This window comes from Rhinatrema bivittatum, chromosome 2 (genome assembly GCF_901001135.1).
Source record: "Rhinatrema bivittatum chromosome 2, aRhiBiv1.1, whole genome shotgun sequence".
Taxonomy (NCBI): domain Eukaryota; kingdom Metazoa; phylum Chordata; class Amphibia; order Gymnophiona; family Rhinatrematidae; genus Rhinatrema; species Rhinatrema bivittatum.
This window is the reverse complement of record NC_042616.1, coordinates 664390007-664408097: the sequence shown is the minus strand read 5'-3', so window position 1 is coordinate 664408097 and position 18091 is coordinate 664390007. Positions and strand designations below refer to the sequence as shown.

General features: G+C 42.9%; 1 protein-coding gene across 1 annotated transcript in view; it reads left to right on the top strand.

Annotated features, from left to right (window-relative positions):
* NCOA2 (nuclear receptor coactivator 2) overlaps positions 1-18091 on the top strand; it is a 649459-nt gene that overhangs the window by 590174 nt on the left and 41194 nt on the right. Inside the window, 1 exon segment of the mRNA XM_029591446.1 lies at positions 12455-12632. Within this exon segment, the coding sequence (XP_029447306.1) occupies positions 12455-12632 (178 nt within the window).

Genomic DNA, 18091 nt, shown 5'->3' with positions numbered 1-18091 from the left:
CGTTCGGTTTATTCAGGATTATCCTCCCATTCGCACCTTCATTGTTTCATCCTTCAGGAAGAACTCTCTCCAAGAGATAAATGTCCTGCATTGGAAGAAGGATTCTGGGATAGTCAGCCCTCGTCAAACATTTTGTCTGTGGTAGTACACCCTCAGGGAAGATATTCTCAGTCTCCTCGAGTGGCACCGCCACATCAGAAGCCTCCTGCAGATGTACATGCCGGTTGCTCCCAACAGGCCATGGAGCAGATCTCCTCCATTATCAAGAACCTGTTTTCACCTTTACATCCAGAGGTCTCGCCTCCGCATCTCCCAGGTCCAAATGAAGATGGGATTGCAGACAGCACTCCCCTCTTTCTGGAGGCACCACCATCACCAGCTCAGGATGAGCAGTAGGACATTTGGCTGCAGTTACCTCAGTCAGTTCCTCCAGACTCTCCACGGGACTGTTCCCCTAACAGGGTATTCCTTCCAATCCCCCAGAAGAGCCTCCGGCCCTTTCTTCTCTTCCAGAATACCCTATTCATGGTGTGTGGAGAAGCAAGGGTAACATGTTAGGGGTGGAAGTCCGAAAGTTGCCTGACCCTCTGGAGGTGGTGTTTGGCATCCTAAAAATCCTAGACTTCCAGCCAAGTTGTCAGCTCTATCGTCTCATAAGGTGCCTGATTCCGTACAGTCTAAAATGTGGGAGTCCCCTCATTCCATTCTACCAGTTTCTAGAAAGCTGGATTTAAAATTCAGATTATAGAAGTCTGCCACTTATGGAGTCATCCAGCTCCCACATGCATCAGTGGTAGTAGAGTTGGCAATGAAGCGGGTGAAAAAATCATATAAACATAGAAATGACGGCAGAAGAAGACCAAACGGCCCATCCAATCTGCCCAGCAAGATTTCACACTTATTTTTTCTCATACATATCTGTTACTCTTGTCCCTTATTAGTAACTTTTTGGTTCTAGTTACCTTCCACCCCCACCACTGATGTAGAGAGCAGTGCTGGAGCTGCATCAAAGTGAAGTATCAAGTTTAATTGGTTCGGGGTAGTAACCGCCGTAACAAGCAAGCTACACCCACGCTTATTTGTTTACCCAGACTATGCAATTTAGTCCTTGTTGGTTGTTGTCTGAATGTAAATCCTCTTATCTTCATTCCCCCCTGCTGTTGAAGCAGAAAACTACACTGAATATGCATTGAAAGTGAAGTATCAGGCTTATTTGGTTTGGGGTAGTAACTGCCGCAACAAGCAAGCCACTCCCCCGCTTTTTTGTGAATGCAAATCCTTTTTTCCACATTTCCTCTTGCCTTTGAAGCATTGAGCAATGTTGGAGTCGCATTAACTGTGTGTATGTTTATTGAATAAGGGTATTAATCACCAGGTAGTAGCTATCATTCCCGCAAGCCACCCCCATGCCTCTTCTCTTCATTCACATCCTCTAGACTTTATGGATCCACAGTGTTTATCCCACGCCCCTTTGAAATCCTTCCCAGTTTTGGTCTTTACCACTTCCTCTGGAAGGGGGTTCCAGGCATCCACCACCCTCTCCGTGAAGAAATACTTCCTGACATTGGCTCTGAGTCTTCCTCCCTGGAGTTTTAAATCATGACCCCTGGTTCTGCTGATTTTTTTCCAATGGAAAAGGTTTGTCGTTGACTTTGGATCATTAAAACCTTTCAAGTATCTGAAAGTCTGTATCATATCACCCCTGCTCCTCCTTTCCTCCAGGATATACATATTTAAATTCTTCAATCTCTCCTCATAAGTCATTCGATGAAGACCATCCACCTTTTTGGTTGCCCTTCTCTGGACCACCTCCATCCTGTCTCTGTCCCTTCGGAGATACTGTCTCCAGAACTGAGCACAGTACTCCAGGTGAGGCCTCACCAAGGACCTGTACAAGGGGATAATCACTTCCCTTTTCTTACTCAATATTCCTCTCTATGCAGCCCAGCATTCTTCTGGCTTTAGCTATCGCCTTGTCACATTGTTTCACCGACTTCATAAGAACATAAGAAATTGCCATGCTGGCTCAGACCAAGGGTCCATCAAGCCCAGCATCCTGTTTCCAACAGAGGCCAAACCAGGGCACAAGAACCTGGCAATTACCCAACACTAAAGATCCCATGCTACTGATGCAATTAATAGCAGTGGCTATTCCCTAAGTAAACTCGATTAATAGCCGTTAATGGATTTCTCCTCCAAGAACTTATCCAAACCTTTTTTGAACCCAGTTACACTAACTGTACTAACCACATCCTCTGGCAACAAATTCCAGAGCTTTATTGTGCGTTGAGTGAAAAAGAATTTTCTCTGATTAGTCTTAAATGTGTTACTTGCTAACCTCATGGAATGCCCCCTAGTACTTCTATTATTCGAAAGTGATAGATAGACACTATCACCCCAAAGTCTCTCTCCTGCTCCATGCACATCAGCCCATCACCCCCCATCGAATACATTTCTTTCGGATTTCCACACCCCATATGTATGACTCTGCACTTTTTGGCATTGAACCTCCGATGCCATATCTTTGATCAGTCTTTCAGCTTCCTTAAATCCCGTCTCATTCTCTCCACTCCTTCCGGCGTGTCCACTCTGTTGCAGATCTTAGTATCATCCACAAATAGACAAACCTTACCTTCTATCCTGTCCGCGATGTCGCTCACAAAGATATTGAACAGGACCGGTCCCAACACCGACCCTTGCGACACTCCGCTCATCACCGCTCTCTCTTCCGAGTAAGTTCCATTTACCATCACACATTGTCTTCTGTCCTTCAACCAGTTTGCTATCCAGGCCACCACCTTGGCACTCACTCCCAAGCTTCTCATTTTATTCACAAGCCTCCTGTGTGGGGCCATATCAAAAGCTTTGCTAAAATCCAAGTAGATGACATTGAGCACTCTTCCTCGATCCAATTCCTTAGTCACCCAATCAAAAAAGTCGATCAGATTCATCTGACAGAACCTTCCCTTGGTGAAACCATGTTGCCTCTGGTCCAGCAATTCTGCTGCTTGTAGATAGTTCACTATTCTTTCCTTCAGCAGTGACGCCAATACTTTTCCCACCACCGAGGTGAGGCTAACCAGCCTGTAGTTTCCAGCCTCCTCTCTGCTCCCACTCTTGTGAAGAGGGACCACCGCTGCTCTTCTCCAATCACTTGGCACCACTCCCGTTTCCAGGGATCTATTTAACAGGTCACGCAGCGGAGCCGCCAGCATATCTCTGAGCTCCCTCAGTATCCTGGGATGAACCTCATCAGGCCCCATGGCTTTGTCCACTTTCAGTTTTCTTAGCTCTTCCCATACATTCTCTTCTGTAAACTGAGTTTCTCCATTCCATTCCCCTACAGTTTCTTGTTAACTAGTGATGGTCCTTCTCCGGGGTCTTCTTTAGTGAGCCCTGAACGAAGTATTCATTTAATATTTCTGCCATTTCTTCATCTGTTTCCACCATTGATCTTTTTCACCTTTCAGTTTCACTATACCATTTTGGACTTTTCTCCTTTCACTGATGTATCTGAAAAATGTTTTGTCACCTCGCTTTACCTCTTTGGCAATCCTTTTTTCCGCTTGACTCTTCGCTTTCTTGATTTCTTTCTTTGTCTCCCTCAGTTTTACCAGATATTCTTCCTTGTGATTCTCCCTTTGGGATCTTTTATATTTCTTAAACGCTGTTCTTTTATCTTTTATTTTATCAGCCACCTCCTTTGTGAACCAAATAGGTTTCATTCTTTTCTTGCTTTTCTTTACTTTTCTAACATATATATTAGTCGCTTCAGTAATTGCTCCTTTTAGTTTGGCCCACTGTTGTTCCACATCTCTCATTTTCTCCCAGCCTTCTAGTTCTTCCAGGTACTTCCCCATTTCAACAAAGTCCATGTTTTTGAAACTCAAAATCCGGGTCTTTGTGCGACTTCTCCGTATTTTGTTAGTGATATGAAACCATACCATTTGATCATCACTGGTGCTGAGGTGGGCACCCACCCGAACATTAGAGACATTATCTCCATTAGTGAGCACAGCTCCCTCCCTCGTAGGCTCCATTACCATTTGTTTGAACAGAGCCCCTTGCAGGGCATCCACTATCTCTCTACTATTGTTAATTTCCGCAGAAGGGATTCTCCAGTTTAAATCGGGCAGATTAAAATCTCCAGCAATCACCACTTCGCCCTTCTTACCCATCTTTTGGATGTCTTCAACCACATCTCTGTCTAGTACTTCCATTTGATTTGGAGGCCTGTAAACCACGCCAATAAAAACGGATGTCCCATCATCTTTTTATAGGACGGCCCATAAAGCTTCTTCTTTGCCCCATCTTCCTTGCAGTTCGGATGCTTGGATATTGTTTTTGACATAAAGAGCCACTCCTCCCTCTTTTCTGTCCTTTCTGTCGTTCCTTAATAAGTTATATCCCGGTATGGCAGTATCCCAATCATGTGAATCCGTGAACCATGTCTCTGTGACAGCAACAATGTCCAAGTCCGCCTCCACCATTAGGGCTTGCAGGTCTGGGATTTTATTGCCCAAACTATGAGCATTTGTGCTAATAGCTTTCCAGCTATTCTGGTACAGGTTAATGCTTTTCTTGAACTTTCTTTGTGACTTATTTGGCTGACTTTTGTTATCCACTTTGTTCTTTTTCATTGGATTTGGGGGGTGACATTCTAATGTCTTACTGTCACCCCCATCAACTAGTTTAAATCTAAACTGCATGCATCCACTCCTCCACTAAAGGAGCACAGGCTCCTGGATGACTACGCTAAAAAGACCTTCCAGAGTGCGATGTTGATTTCCCGGATACAATAGCACCAGTTTTATATGGTGCAATACTGTACAAGTCCCTGCAATAATTATAGTCCTTTTTACGTTCAGAGACAGGCCAACTACTCCTCAACCATTTTGCGAGGAGGAAGGACTTGCGGCATTTATTCAGGGTGATTGGAGTCCTTTGAAACATCTTTCTGGACTTCCACTATCGCTGCTCGAAGAATAGCCTGGCTACATTCTAGCTCCATCAGGGAGGACATTCATGACAAGCTAGCCAATCTGCCCTGCGTGGGGGATAACCTGTTCGGCAACAAGCTCAAAGACACAGTAGTCCAATTAAAGGAGCAGAATGTGGCAGTTCTATCCTTGTCGGTAGCTTCAGATTCTCAGACGACAGCAAGGCGTTTTTACCAACAGTATCACAAACCTTATTACCAAAGGAAACCATACAAGAGTTTCTCAACCTTCAGGTCTTAACAGTTCCAGCCTTTTCAGCAGCCACATTCACAGTCTCAGCTGGCTCAGCCTAGAGGACGCCAGAGAGACAGAAAACAATAGAAGCCCTCCCAACCATCTCTTCCAAAGCCTCCACAGTCTTTTTGAAGAAAACCCAGTCACAGCCTCACTTACCAGTCGGGGGCAGGATACAGCTTTTTTCTTCACAGTGGAGCTGCATCACTTCAGATCAGTGGGTCATCTGAATTTCCTCTCCCAACCTTTCCTTCCTCATTACATCGGCCAGTTAAAGGATGTTTCTCAATTACCTCTTCTGGAACAAGAGATTCAGACCTTACTTCAACGGGCCATCCAATTGGTACCCAAACACTAAATCAACTCAGGCTACTACTCCCAATACTTCCTTATTCTGAAGCACTCAGGGGGTCTCCGGCCTATTCTGGACTTATGCTCCCTAAACAAATACCTTCGGAAGGAGAAATTCAAGATGACTTCCCTGTAATTAGTCCTCCCATTCATACAGGAGAATGATTGGATGTGTTTGTTAGATCTCAAAGATGCCTATACCCATATTCCAATATTACCCCTCATGTTGGCGGTTCCTGTGCTTCCAGGTGGATTCCAGGTACTACCAGTACCTTTTGGCCTTTCCTCAGCTCCCAGAGTATTCACCAAATGTCTGGCAGTAGCAGTGGGTTTTGTACTTTACAATGTGTCTAGCCATATAAAATAGGAATTTTGCAGCAGTAGCAAAGTATGACTTATTCTGTTCTTGCTTCATTATCAATAATGGAGAATTATTTTCATTAAAACAGTTAAATAAAACATTTGAAATCTGATATATCTTTTTTAACTATTCTTGATTGGACACACTTATTTCGTAGCACACACATTTTAGTTCGGCTTATAAAAAGTTGTACAAAAGAAAATGTTTGCACACATAGCCCGTCAAAAATTAGACGGAACATTGGTGGAGGTCCACAGGAAAATGAAAAGTGAATCAAGGGTACCCTTGAACCTCTCAGTGCCCTAAGCAATTACTTAGTCTACTCATACTTAGTGCCAGCACAGTTTGGAGGAGAAAAAGGGAGCCTGACATATTCTGTCTGTTCTGACTTAATTTGAGTTAAGCATGACCCTACTGTTTTCTCTTTCTATGTGAATAGGAGGCTTTGCAGTCTTAAGGATTGTAGTTCTCTTTTTAAATAAAGGCATGAATGTCTTTGCATGTTTAAAATTAAAAGATCCTTTATTGCATACTATGTAAATATTCACTGTAAATGCGTTTTACTATGTAAATATTCCTGTCCCTTTTCTCTTTTTTTCCTCCTATCCCAGTTGGTAATTTCCTTGTTCATTGTAACTATTATTTTCTGCACCAGTTCAATTACCCTAGTTCTATGTTTATTACACGACTTGTTAAATGTAAACCGACTTGATGCAACCTTTGGTCGTGAAAGCCGGTATAGAAATTAATAAATAAATAAATAAATAAAATAAATGTGAGGTAGAGTGTTATGGTTAAAAAGCATTGTAGAAAACAGCTTATAACATCTTTCGGATGCCATCCTTTACGAGCAGTGACAGTACCCATAAAAAAAGTCAGTCATTTAAGTCAGGTTTCCATGAACATTAATGGAAGATTATATTCTTAAAAATAGCAAGTGGAATTAAACATTGAGAAATTTCATATGGGGACTGAGAGACACCCACAGGATGTATTATTGTGGTACATTCATGGTAGCTGTATACTACATTCCTGGAGCGATGGGATGCTGTCAAGATTTTAAAGCTCTGTCTGCTTAACAGCATAAATTATCTGAGAACAAGGAGGGTGGCAGTCCTCACATATGGGTGACATAAGATGGAGCTTGTCATGGAAATTTGATTTCAAAGTTTCTAGAAACGTTGTTGCCGCTTCAGTCTAATCTTTTCTATGAAGCCCACAGGTCACAATTTTTTGCCTCTCCTGCTGTTAGGGAACCTTCAGTTTCCTGAGAGTGCAATATACATCTTTCAGTCTTAATTCTTCCCTTGTTTCAGTCTTGGTTTTGAAGTTTTCTTTCTTTATTGGTGGCCACATGGTGCATCAGTGCATCAAGGTGATGTCAGTTTTGCTGTGCTTATTTTTGACCAATGTCCTTATCAGAGAAGAAGGCTAGTGGTTTTAGTAAGTGTGCCATATAATAGAGGTTCATGTCTGTCACAGATCCCCATGATAGATATGTCCTTTGCCTAAGGGCTGACCATGACATCCAGGGGTGTCCCTTCTGCATGATTATGTCTCCTACTGGGACGTTGATTCTGTCTAGACCTTAAGGAAAAGCACTTTGGCATGTATAAGTCCAGCACATCAAAGGGCTCAGAAGCTGGATTGACTGACTGTGTCTCAACATCAGGAAGGCATCAAGCACCAGGAAGGACCATTGTTTGTCCTCTCCCACCTGAAGAGAATGAAGGGTTCAGCTTATTCAGTTCTGGTTTCGCAGAGCTCTGATAACATACATTGGATGAAGGCCAAGAAGCATAGACATCCATCTCCATCTATGTACAATGCTGGGAGCGGAAACATTCTGACAGCAGCCTTGAATCCCCTTAAAACATTCCCATGATAAGGAGAGCCCATCCTCAGTGCAATCTCAGGAATTGTTTCTATCTCCAAAGGTCCAGATGTCAGCCACCAATACACCTTTGTATCCATGAAAGACATGAGCTCCCTCCTGCTTTCCAGACCATGTTGGCCTCGGCAGTGTTTGAAGAGAAGCTGGATAGGAAAATCAAGGAGGCCTTGGACTGAAACATGCAGAGCATCCTGTAGACAGATGTTCAGCCAATACTGGAGTCCCTGTTGATGCCCAGCAGAATGGCACCAATATTGGCTCTCAAAGGGGAATTCATATTGGTTATTGCTGGTGATTTTCTTGAGATGCAGGAGCTCATCAGGGTCTAGTGCCCAACAGACAAGCACTTCCCTTTCTGAGGCCTTGTCTGCTAGCCTTTCAAGATCAAAGATCCAAGTCCACAACCTTGACCTGCCAGTTGTTCTTGGAAAATTCCTGTGGGTGTGGCTTTGGATCTGAAGACTTCTCTGACCAGGAAGGGTTAACGGGTCTCCCTTCCAAGAAAATGTTCTTCAGAGGACCTTTACTTTGTCGGCTTTATCCAAAGAACAGCAGATGTCATTCCATTTACATGTCTGAGCTAAATTATAGACTCGAGGAGCCCTCAGATGGATGTGTAGCAGTATGGTATGCTCCATATGTCCAGTCAGGTACACGCAAAGTTTCTAGAAACTTTGAAATCAAATTTCTGTTCTGGGTTCCATCACTCGTGTGAGAACTGTTATCCTGTTGTCTTTGAAAAATACCTGTTACTGGTTGGCTACTCTGCTTTCTGCATTGGGCATCAACTGTGTCCCTTTGATCTTTAATTTCAAAGTGCTAGTAATGAGCAGCATCCCTAGTTCTGCTGTTTATTGTAGTTAGTATTTGGATGTTTGTTAGTGCCTTCTTTCATATTTAGTAGAGCTCTATGGATGCATCACCCCCACACATCCTATTACTTTATAACTTTTTACAGCTTTGAAAACATTATTGTTGTGATCCAGTACTTCTCAACCTTTTCTGTTTTACAGCACACTTTTTTAAGTTTGCTTGATCTTCATGGCACCCCAAACCATATTTTGCAGCATCATTTTCATTGCTCTCAGATTACTTGACTATGATAATGCCAGGAAATGTAGTTTTAAATATTCACAGTAATATATAGTAACATAGGTGATGGCAGAAAAGGATCAAATGGCCCATCCAGTCTGCCCAGCAAACTTCTTATGTTAGTATCTGCCACGCTGTACAGGTTACCCCCATGTTTCTCTTAAGGGCTTTACTGGGTGATGAGCCTTCTTAAAAATTCAGACAGTGCTGCTTGATATGCTTTGCTTATGAACTTGGCCATAGAAGCAGTCCTGTGTTTTTTCCCTTGTGTCTGCGCATCAGCACCCCAAAACTGTAAAAAAAAGTCAGGGCTCACGGTTGTTTCTGAATCCAATTCCTCTTTATACACACACACACACTTTGCAGTTACATCCAAAGCTTCAAGGCTTATTGGTTAAAGGTAGTAATCCCATGCCTTCTGTTAAGGGTAGTAATTGCTCCTCCGTGCAGGTTACCCCCATGCTTATCCGTTCACCAGACAGTAAAGGTCAGGTCCTCATTGATTGCTGTTTCAATCCACTTCCTCTTTTCCTACTGCCGTTGCAGCAGAGAGGAATGTTCGAATTGCATCAAATAAATTGCCAGTGCTTTTGCATTTTTTTGAGGAATTATCATGCTCTCAGTAAAGTTGGCTCCTTGCTAATGACAAATGTGCCACCATCATGGCCAGCTGGTTTATGGGGATGAGTGCGCCCCTCCACACTTGCACTTGTATATTTCTCTCCCATTTGTCCCCCTGTCTTCTTCCAGCAGGGCAAGAGTAGTACTGCTTACCTGTATCTGCCTCTTCTACCTGCTTCTCTAGTGTTTTAACACACAATGTAGATGGGGGGTTCATGTTTTCAAACTTCAGGTTGAAGCTGGTGGAGGAGTTGACAGACCAGGCATGCAGTGCTTCTCTCTCCCTGATGGCAGAAAGGAGGGGAAAAGCATTGACCCGAGTGCCCCTGCTGCAACACATCAGACTCTGCTGTACCACACCAGTTTAGAAATAGTGGGGTCATTTTTCAAAGGCATTTAGCTGGATAACTCCCAAGTTATCCGATTAAATGCCAACTTTTTGAATATCGGGGCCCCTATCTGGGTAGATTTTAGCCTGATAAAAGAGCATTCTGAGGGTTTTCTGGAACAGGTAAAGTTATTTGGTTAACTTAGCTGGATACATCTGAAAATAAGTTTGTTTATTTAACATTTTTCTATACCGACCTTCATGAAAATGATTCATATCAGATCGGTTTACATGTAACAAGGGGTATAACTTAAACAACCATTTAACAAGAGGTGAAAGTTACATATAACAAGGGGGATTTAACTTGGGAGTTAAGATAGTCAGAGATAAAGGACAGCATAACTGAATAAACTAGATAGTGCAAATAAGACAAAGACAAAATAGGCGTAAATATAACGCCTAAACTTGGAGGGGCGCATAGTCAGGAAGCAGTGTCCGATCTGGTAGAGAAATTGCTGGTTTTGAAAGTTAGGGGAAGGCTTGGAGGAAGAGCCATGTCTTAAGTTGTTAGCTAGATGACTTTAAGCCTGCCTCAGAGCATATAAGTGGATATATTCAAAAGATACTCAGTTAATTCACAATGAACGGGAATTTAAAAAAAAACAAAACAGGGCAGAAATCTTTAGAAGATAAGTACCAGTAATTACTGTAGCAGAGCCAAATTTTTCTCCTCTTCCACAACCCATCCCCCCACAAAATCCACCAAATAAAAAAATACATAGCAACATCTAGTCCCCTCTCCTTGCTACTTTTTATTAAAATTGTGATCCCTCCTGCTTCCCTCTCCACCCACAACCTCTCTTCCAACTCCTCAGAACACCAAAATCCCAGCCAGGTGTGAGATCTTATCTTACCTGCTCTTGGCACAGCAATGCTGGAGGTACAAACTAGCAGGGTTGTGCTGGAAGTGTGAGGAATGGGTAAGATGGGATCCCGCTCCTGGCTAGGGTTTTGGTTATCCAGGGGAGGAGGCGGGCGGGAAGGATGGAAAGAGGGTTTCTGCGTAGGTAGAAAGGGAGACAGGAGGAATCACGATTTAAATTTTGAAAAAGATGGGGAAAGGGGGAGGGGGACTGGCCTTGGGGCACTAGCCACTTCTCTCTCTCTCTCATATTTTGGGTGAGGGGATCGGGAACTGCCTCAGCAATTATTGGTATTTGTTTTCAGGAGGGGGAGGGCTGTACTAAAATATTTTCTAGATCCGTGTTGTGCTGGGTACAGGGTACTATGTTTTTCCAGATAATCTGTTAGTTGATTATTAATTACTTTCTCTAGAATTTTTGATATACAAGGTAAATTAGAAATGGGTCTTAGGTTTGAGAGATCGTATGAGTTTGCTTGTGGTTTTTTGTGATCGGTTTTACTATTGCGGATTTTAAAGTGTGTGGGACATTAGCTTTGGTTATGGACAAGTTAATTATATCAGCAGTAGGTTTAGATTCTATATTGGTGATTGTTCTTAATAGTTTAGTTGGAATATGGTCATTTGGGTGGGCAGCTGGGTTCATTTTTTTAATTATACCTTCGATTTCAAGGGATGAAACTGTGTCAAAGGAGGTCACACCCCCTCGTTTTATGTAAACCAGCATGATGTGATTTTTAATCACGAATGCCGGTATAGAAAAACTCTAAAATAAATAAATAAATAAATAAATGGTCCTTAGGATTGCTTGGTAGTACAATTTGGTTAGAGTCAGGGGAGCTATGTTTTTTATTATGTTTATTCTTTAAAATATTGAGCAATTGTATCGCAATTAGAAGAGTTGTTTGATGTGGGAGTTTCAGTAGGACTGGTCAGGTCTTTTACGTATGAGAATAGAGTTCTAGGGTTATATTGGCAAGTTATCTGGCCATACGCAGCTGGATAACTTTAAAACCTTACCTTTTATATTCAGACATAGCCAGTTAGGTTTTAAAGTTGTCCGGCTACATGTACATGCTACATGTAGTCGGATAACTTTAGGTGAGATTATTCAGCAGGACAATTTATCTGACTAACTTTAGCCAGATAACTTGTCTGCTTGCTGGATTGCTGAATATTGCTGTCAGTGTTATAACCCAACCTACATTTTACATCTTCCTTAGTAAAAACTGAGCGGTCCTGATGAATGAAGCATAGCTGTCAAAAGTGAACCTCAGATGAAGTAAGATGTCCCAATAAAAAAGTATCACCTGCAGCTTTAACTTTTATTTCTATGGAGACAGCTGGAAAGTGAATATTGCTTCAGTGTAGATTAAAGTAATATAATTTTTTGCCACTCTGATACTTTAATGTGCAGCTTATTTGTCATGGATACTAAACTAAGAATTTGACATTCAGTGTCGATCTTTTGTGACTGCTGTCTTTTTTTTTTTTTTTTCCTCCTGAAATCTTGTCATATTATACACATTTCATCAAAGTTGTGTTTTTGATAGGTAAAAAATAATTACATTTAAACTTTTTGAGCAGAAATTGCTTTTTTGAAATGCAGTGAATTTATAGTTATGACCCTTCTTTTTTCATTATTTTGTAGGAATAAGTCAGCAACCTGACACAGGTTTTACTGGGGCTACAACTCCTCAGGGGCAACTGATGTCCCCCAGAATGGCTCTTACCCAGAGCCCCATGTTACAGCAATCTCAGGCCAACCCTGCCTACCAGTCGTCAACAGAGATGAATGGCTGGGCACAAGGGAATATGGGTGGAAACAGGTATGTGTGTTTAAAAAAAAAAATCATTAACTGGTGTTCTGTATAAATTATTTTAGAATACAACTTTGTTTTCTTTTCATTTAATAGCATTAATTTTGACTTTTTAATTATCTGAGCAGCTGATATTGTCATTTTTTTTTCTGGAATTGTTCCCTCTCTCTTCTGCATATATGCAGTGTCTTGTAAAAAAAATCTTCACACTCTTGCACATTTTTCACACTGCTGTCTAAAAAAAAAAAATGCAAATCAAAATAAAGTAAGAGTTTGTTTCACTGACCTACCCAACAATTACATAAATATTCCAGAAGTAATTAAGAATAATCAAACAAAAAGTCTTGATTGCATCAGTCTTCACACACCTTGATTCATTACTTTGTAGAAATCCCTTTTGCAGCAGTAATAGCCAGGAGTTGTTTAGGGATAAGTGTCTTATCAACTTTGTACAGCAGGATGGTGACGTGAGCTCGATATCTTTCAGCTTGGCTGGGGATAATCTGTGGACTTCAGTCTTCTAGTCTTGCCATGGATTCAGGCCTAGGCTTTGACTGTGCCACTTGGACATTCACTTTCCTCTTGCTGAGCCACTCCAGTGTTACTTTGATATGTGCTTAGGATCATTGTCTTGCTGAAAGATAATCTTCTCCCCAGTCCCAGATCTGTGGCAGACTGGAATAGGTTATCCTCCAGAATCTGTCAGTGTTTTGCACCATCCATCCTTCCCTCAATCTTCACAAGCCTCGTTGTCCCTGCTGTTATAAAGTATCCCCATAATATGCTTTATGGTAAGAATGGTGTTAGCAGAGGTGATGTGCTATATTTGTTTTATTCAGGAGTGATTCTATGATTCTATCATTAGGCAGGGTGAGATGGCTGCCCTGGGCCACAGAATTTGGGGTGGCAAAAAGTTCCCCCCAAAACACTTCTGTGGTGACCACCTCACCCTGCATCCATGCTCACAAGCAGAAAGAAGAGGCCGCAAATAAAATGCCCATCGGGATCCCAGGCCCCATGGGCAGAAAAAAAGACACTAAGGATGTTGGCGCAAAATTATAATGTTTCTGCGGGGATCCCTGGCTCAGTAGCCATAAAGATGAACCCCATGCTGGCAGTACAGAATTACAATGTACCCACAGGGATCCCATGCCCCACAGGCAGGAAGACAGAAGAAACACGGTGGGTGGAATAAGTGGAAATAGCATGGGAGGGGAAGGGGATAAGTGAAAGTCATGGAATGGAAGGGAAGGAGTGAGTGAGAAGGGAAGAGAGGGGTAAGTAAATATGTGGGGTGAGCAAAAATGTACAAAGGACCCAAAAATGTTTAAGAAAATGTAAAGAGGTGTGTGTTTAAGTTTATCATTTGATGGTCACATGACATAGGTTTAATTTTAGTGGCCTGACTTCTCTAGAATCAGTGATTAACTTCCCCAGTAGAGGTTCTGTTTTTCTTGTTTTCTTGCAATATATTTTGTGCTTTTACTGGAAAATGTAAGCTGGTTTTATTTTTAATGATGTAATGCTTGTTTAATTGTTTGTTTTTGTAACACACTCCGAACTATGGGAAAGTAGGAGATAAATACTTTTAAATAAATCAAATAAATGTATGTGAGCATGTGTGTGAGAGCAGGCATGTTTGTGTGTGATAGAGCACGTGTGAGAGTGTGCATATGACTAAGCACGTGAGATGATGGTACATCCATTTTTACTGGAGTAGTTTACAGGCCTCCGATTCAAATGGAAGAACTAGAGAGAGATCTGGTCAAAGACATCCAAAAAGTGGGAAAGACCAGAAGTAGAGAGATAGTGGATGCCGTGCAAGAGGTTCTGTTCAAACTAATGTTAATGGAACCCACGAGTGAGGGAGTTATACTCAACCTAGTAGTGCTCTGTAATGGGAATAATCTCTAATGTCTGGGTGGGTGCCCACCTAGGCACCAGTGATCATCAAACGGTATGGTTTGATATCGCAAATGGGTCTTCATGTGACCTCTCCTTATCCTGAGTTTTAAATTTCAAAAATACAGACTTTGTCAAAATGGGGACGTACCTGGAGATAGAACTAGAAGACTGGGAGAAAATGAGAGAGATGGAACAGCAGTGGGCCAAACTGAAAGGAGCAATTACAAAGGCAACACATCTATATGTTAGAAAAGTAAACAAAAGTAAGAGAAATGAGAAACCGATCTGGTTCTCAAAGGAGGTGGCTGATAAAATAAAAGCAAAAAGAACAGCATTCAAGAAATATAAAGGATCCCAAAAAAAGGAACACAGGGAAGAATATCTGATGAAACTGAGGGAGATGAAGAAAGAAATCAAGAAACCACAAAGTCAGGCAGAAGAAAGGATTGCCAAAGAGGTAAAGAGAGGTGACAAAACATTTTTCGGATATATCAGAGAAAGGTCCAAAGTGGTATAGTGAAATTGAAAGGTGACAAAGATCAATGTGTGTAGAGAGAGACGAAGAAATGGCCGAAATATTAAACCAATACTTCAGTTCGGTGTTCACTAAAGAAGATCCCGGAGAAAGGACCGTAGCTAGTTGACAAGACTGTGGATGGGGATGGAGTAGACAAAACGCCATTTACAGAAGAGAATGTATGGGAAGAGCTAGGAAAACTGAAACTGTACAAGGCCATGGGGGCCGGATGACGTACATCCCAGGATACTGAGGGAGCTCAGAGATGTGCTGGTGGGTCCACTAAAGAGCCTGTTCAATAGACCTACCCTTATCACAAAGCTTGATATTTTGAAGCAACTCCAGCATTGCTCTTTGCTTCCATGGCAACGGTTAAGGGAAATTGGATTCAAACAACATCTGAGGGCCCTGACTTTTACGGTCTGAGAAACTGATAAACATGGGTTAACCTGCACAGTGCAGCAGATACTGGCATAAGCTTGCTGGGCAGACTGGGTGGATCATTTGGTCCTTTTCTGCCATTTCTATGTATCTGAGTGGAAATGAGAATGAACATGTGTGTATTAGAAAGTGTGTTGTTTTAATGTTATTTATTTCTATGTTTTAAATTTTTATTCTATGTTTTTAGTTATTTTTAAGTTTTCATGATTTTGTATATGTGTTTTGATGATTATGTAGGTTATTCTGTTCATCACGTAGGCCTTTCTGTGTAAGGCAATCCACAAATCCTAATAAATGTAAATATGTAGATATATATATGAGAGAGACTGGACAAACTTATTCTGTGGCTCCCCTTCCCCCACTAATCCAGGGCAATTTCGGGGTAACTGGAAATCAAAAGGTCCCAGATATGGAAAGTTGAACATTTTGTTTCCTTATTTGTTTTAATGATTATTGGATGTTTGATATGTCTGCTGTTTTGAAATATTTTATTGGTTTTGGGGAGTTTATTTTTAATTTTTATATGAATTTAATTATAGAATATTATTCAGTTCATCAGCTTTCTTGAAATATTTTTTTATTAGTATGGTTTTAATGTTATGTGTTATATTTCATGATTACCATATTTGCCGGCGCATAGGACGCAGTGGCGTATAAGACGCACCCCCTTTTTAATACATATTTTTAAGGAAAAAAATAATCGGGAAGCGATTCTGCAGGTCCTATGCACCGGTAACACTCCCCGACGCCACCATGACACTCCCACCGGATGCTGTTAGTAATTTTGAGCCAGTAATCAAAATAGTTACTTACTATTAAAATGTGTTGGTTTTTTTACATCCTTTAATATACCTTCATGCCCGAGGAAACGGCCTTTGGTAGAGTTGATTGTGGTTGCCCAGTAAAACACTCTTGAAATGTTGATAGTCTTTCTTGCAAAACACTCCCCCACCCCACCGGACGCTGTTAGTAATTTTGAGCCGGTAATCAAAATTACTAACAGCATCCGGTAGAGAGGGGGGGGGAGTGTCGCGGTGGCACGCCACCCAATTAGCCGGTGCTGGGCAAAGGGGGCTTGCCGAAGTGCGCACTTCCCCTCCCCTCCCCTCCCCCCCGACGCTGTTAGTAATTTTGAGCCGGTAATCAAAATTACTAACAGCGTCCGGTGAGTTAAAGGGGCTTGCTGTTGTTTTTGATTGGGGAAGCCGCGCTTCGGCAAGCGCCTTTAACTCAGCACCAGCCAATTGGGCAGCGCACCCTCGCTCCCCACGCCACCGCATCACTCCCCCCACCACCACCAGATGCTGTTAATTTTGATTACCGGCACATAAGACGCACTCCTTATTTTTCTCCTATTTTGAGGGGAAAAAGTGCGTCCTATACGCCGGCAAATACGGTATATTGTTTTATGAGGCATGGTGATGTTTCCGTTTTTCCATTGTTGCACTGCATGCAGTCTAGCAGTTGAAAGATCAGCATGATACTCTTCAGCAACTCTCCACCAGCCCCTCTGAAGACCTTCTACTGGCCAAGGAAGTACTTTCCTCCAGCTGCCTCTGTCCAGCCCTAGAGGCCGTGGCCGGCAGCAGCGAGTTCCAAGAGCCCAACAGGCCCCGTCCGTCAGCTTTTGATTGGCGGTGAGGGGGCATGAGCCAAACGCCAGTTCCCCTGGCGGTCGATCTCCCAGTTGATGGCAGGCTTCTTTGTTTCACCCGCTGCTGGGAGGTGATCACTTCGGACCGTTGGGTCCTCTCCATTGTCCGCCAGGGCTACCACCTGAACTTCAGCAGGCTCCCAGACACCACTCCCCCATGTCCATCGTGGGGTATGCCCACCTGTCAGGTCGTCCTTCGGTCAGAACTTTCCGCCCTCTTAGCAGCGCACGTGGTAGAACCGGTCCCTCGCTATCAGTGGGGCCACGGCTTCTACTCGAGGTACTTCCTCACTCCGAAGAGGAATGGCGGCTTGTGCCCCATCCTCGACCTCAGGGCGTTAAACCGATTTCTCATGAAAGAGAAATTCAAAATGGTCTTTCTGGGCACGCTGATCCCACTCCTCCGAAGAGGAGACTGGCTCTGTTCCCTCGACTTAAAGGAGGCTTACGCCCATATTGCAATTGTCCCCAACTGCAGGAAGTACCTCCGCTTTCTGGTGGGGATGGCACATTTTCAGTACAAAGTGCTGCTCTTTGGGCTGCCTTCAGCCCCACGCGTCTTCATGAAATGCTTGGCGGTGGTGGCTGCCTACCACAGGCGTTGCTCAGTCCATGTTTTTCTGTATCTGGACAACTGGCTGATCCAGAACAACTCTCACTCCAGGGCCCTGAATGCTCTGGCCTTGACGGTTCAGACCTTGCAGACATTGGGATTAGTTATCAACTTCCCCAAGTCACAACTCAATCCATCTCCATGGCTATACGTGATCGGCACCAGGTTGGATACAACACAGGCAAAGGCTTTCCTGCCCAAGGATCGAGCGGATGTCCTCTCCTCGCTGGCCACCCTCATTTGCAACAGAAAGAGGGTGCCAGCCCATCTACTGCTCCGCCTGCTGGGCCATATGGGGGCCTTGGTCGACGTAACCCCCTTGGCCTGCCTCCGCATGA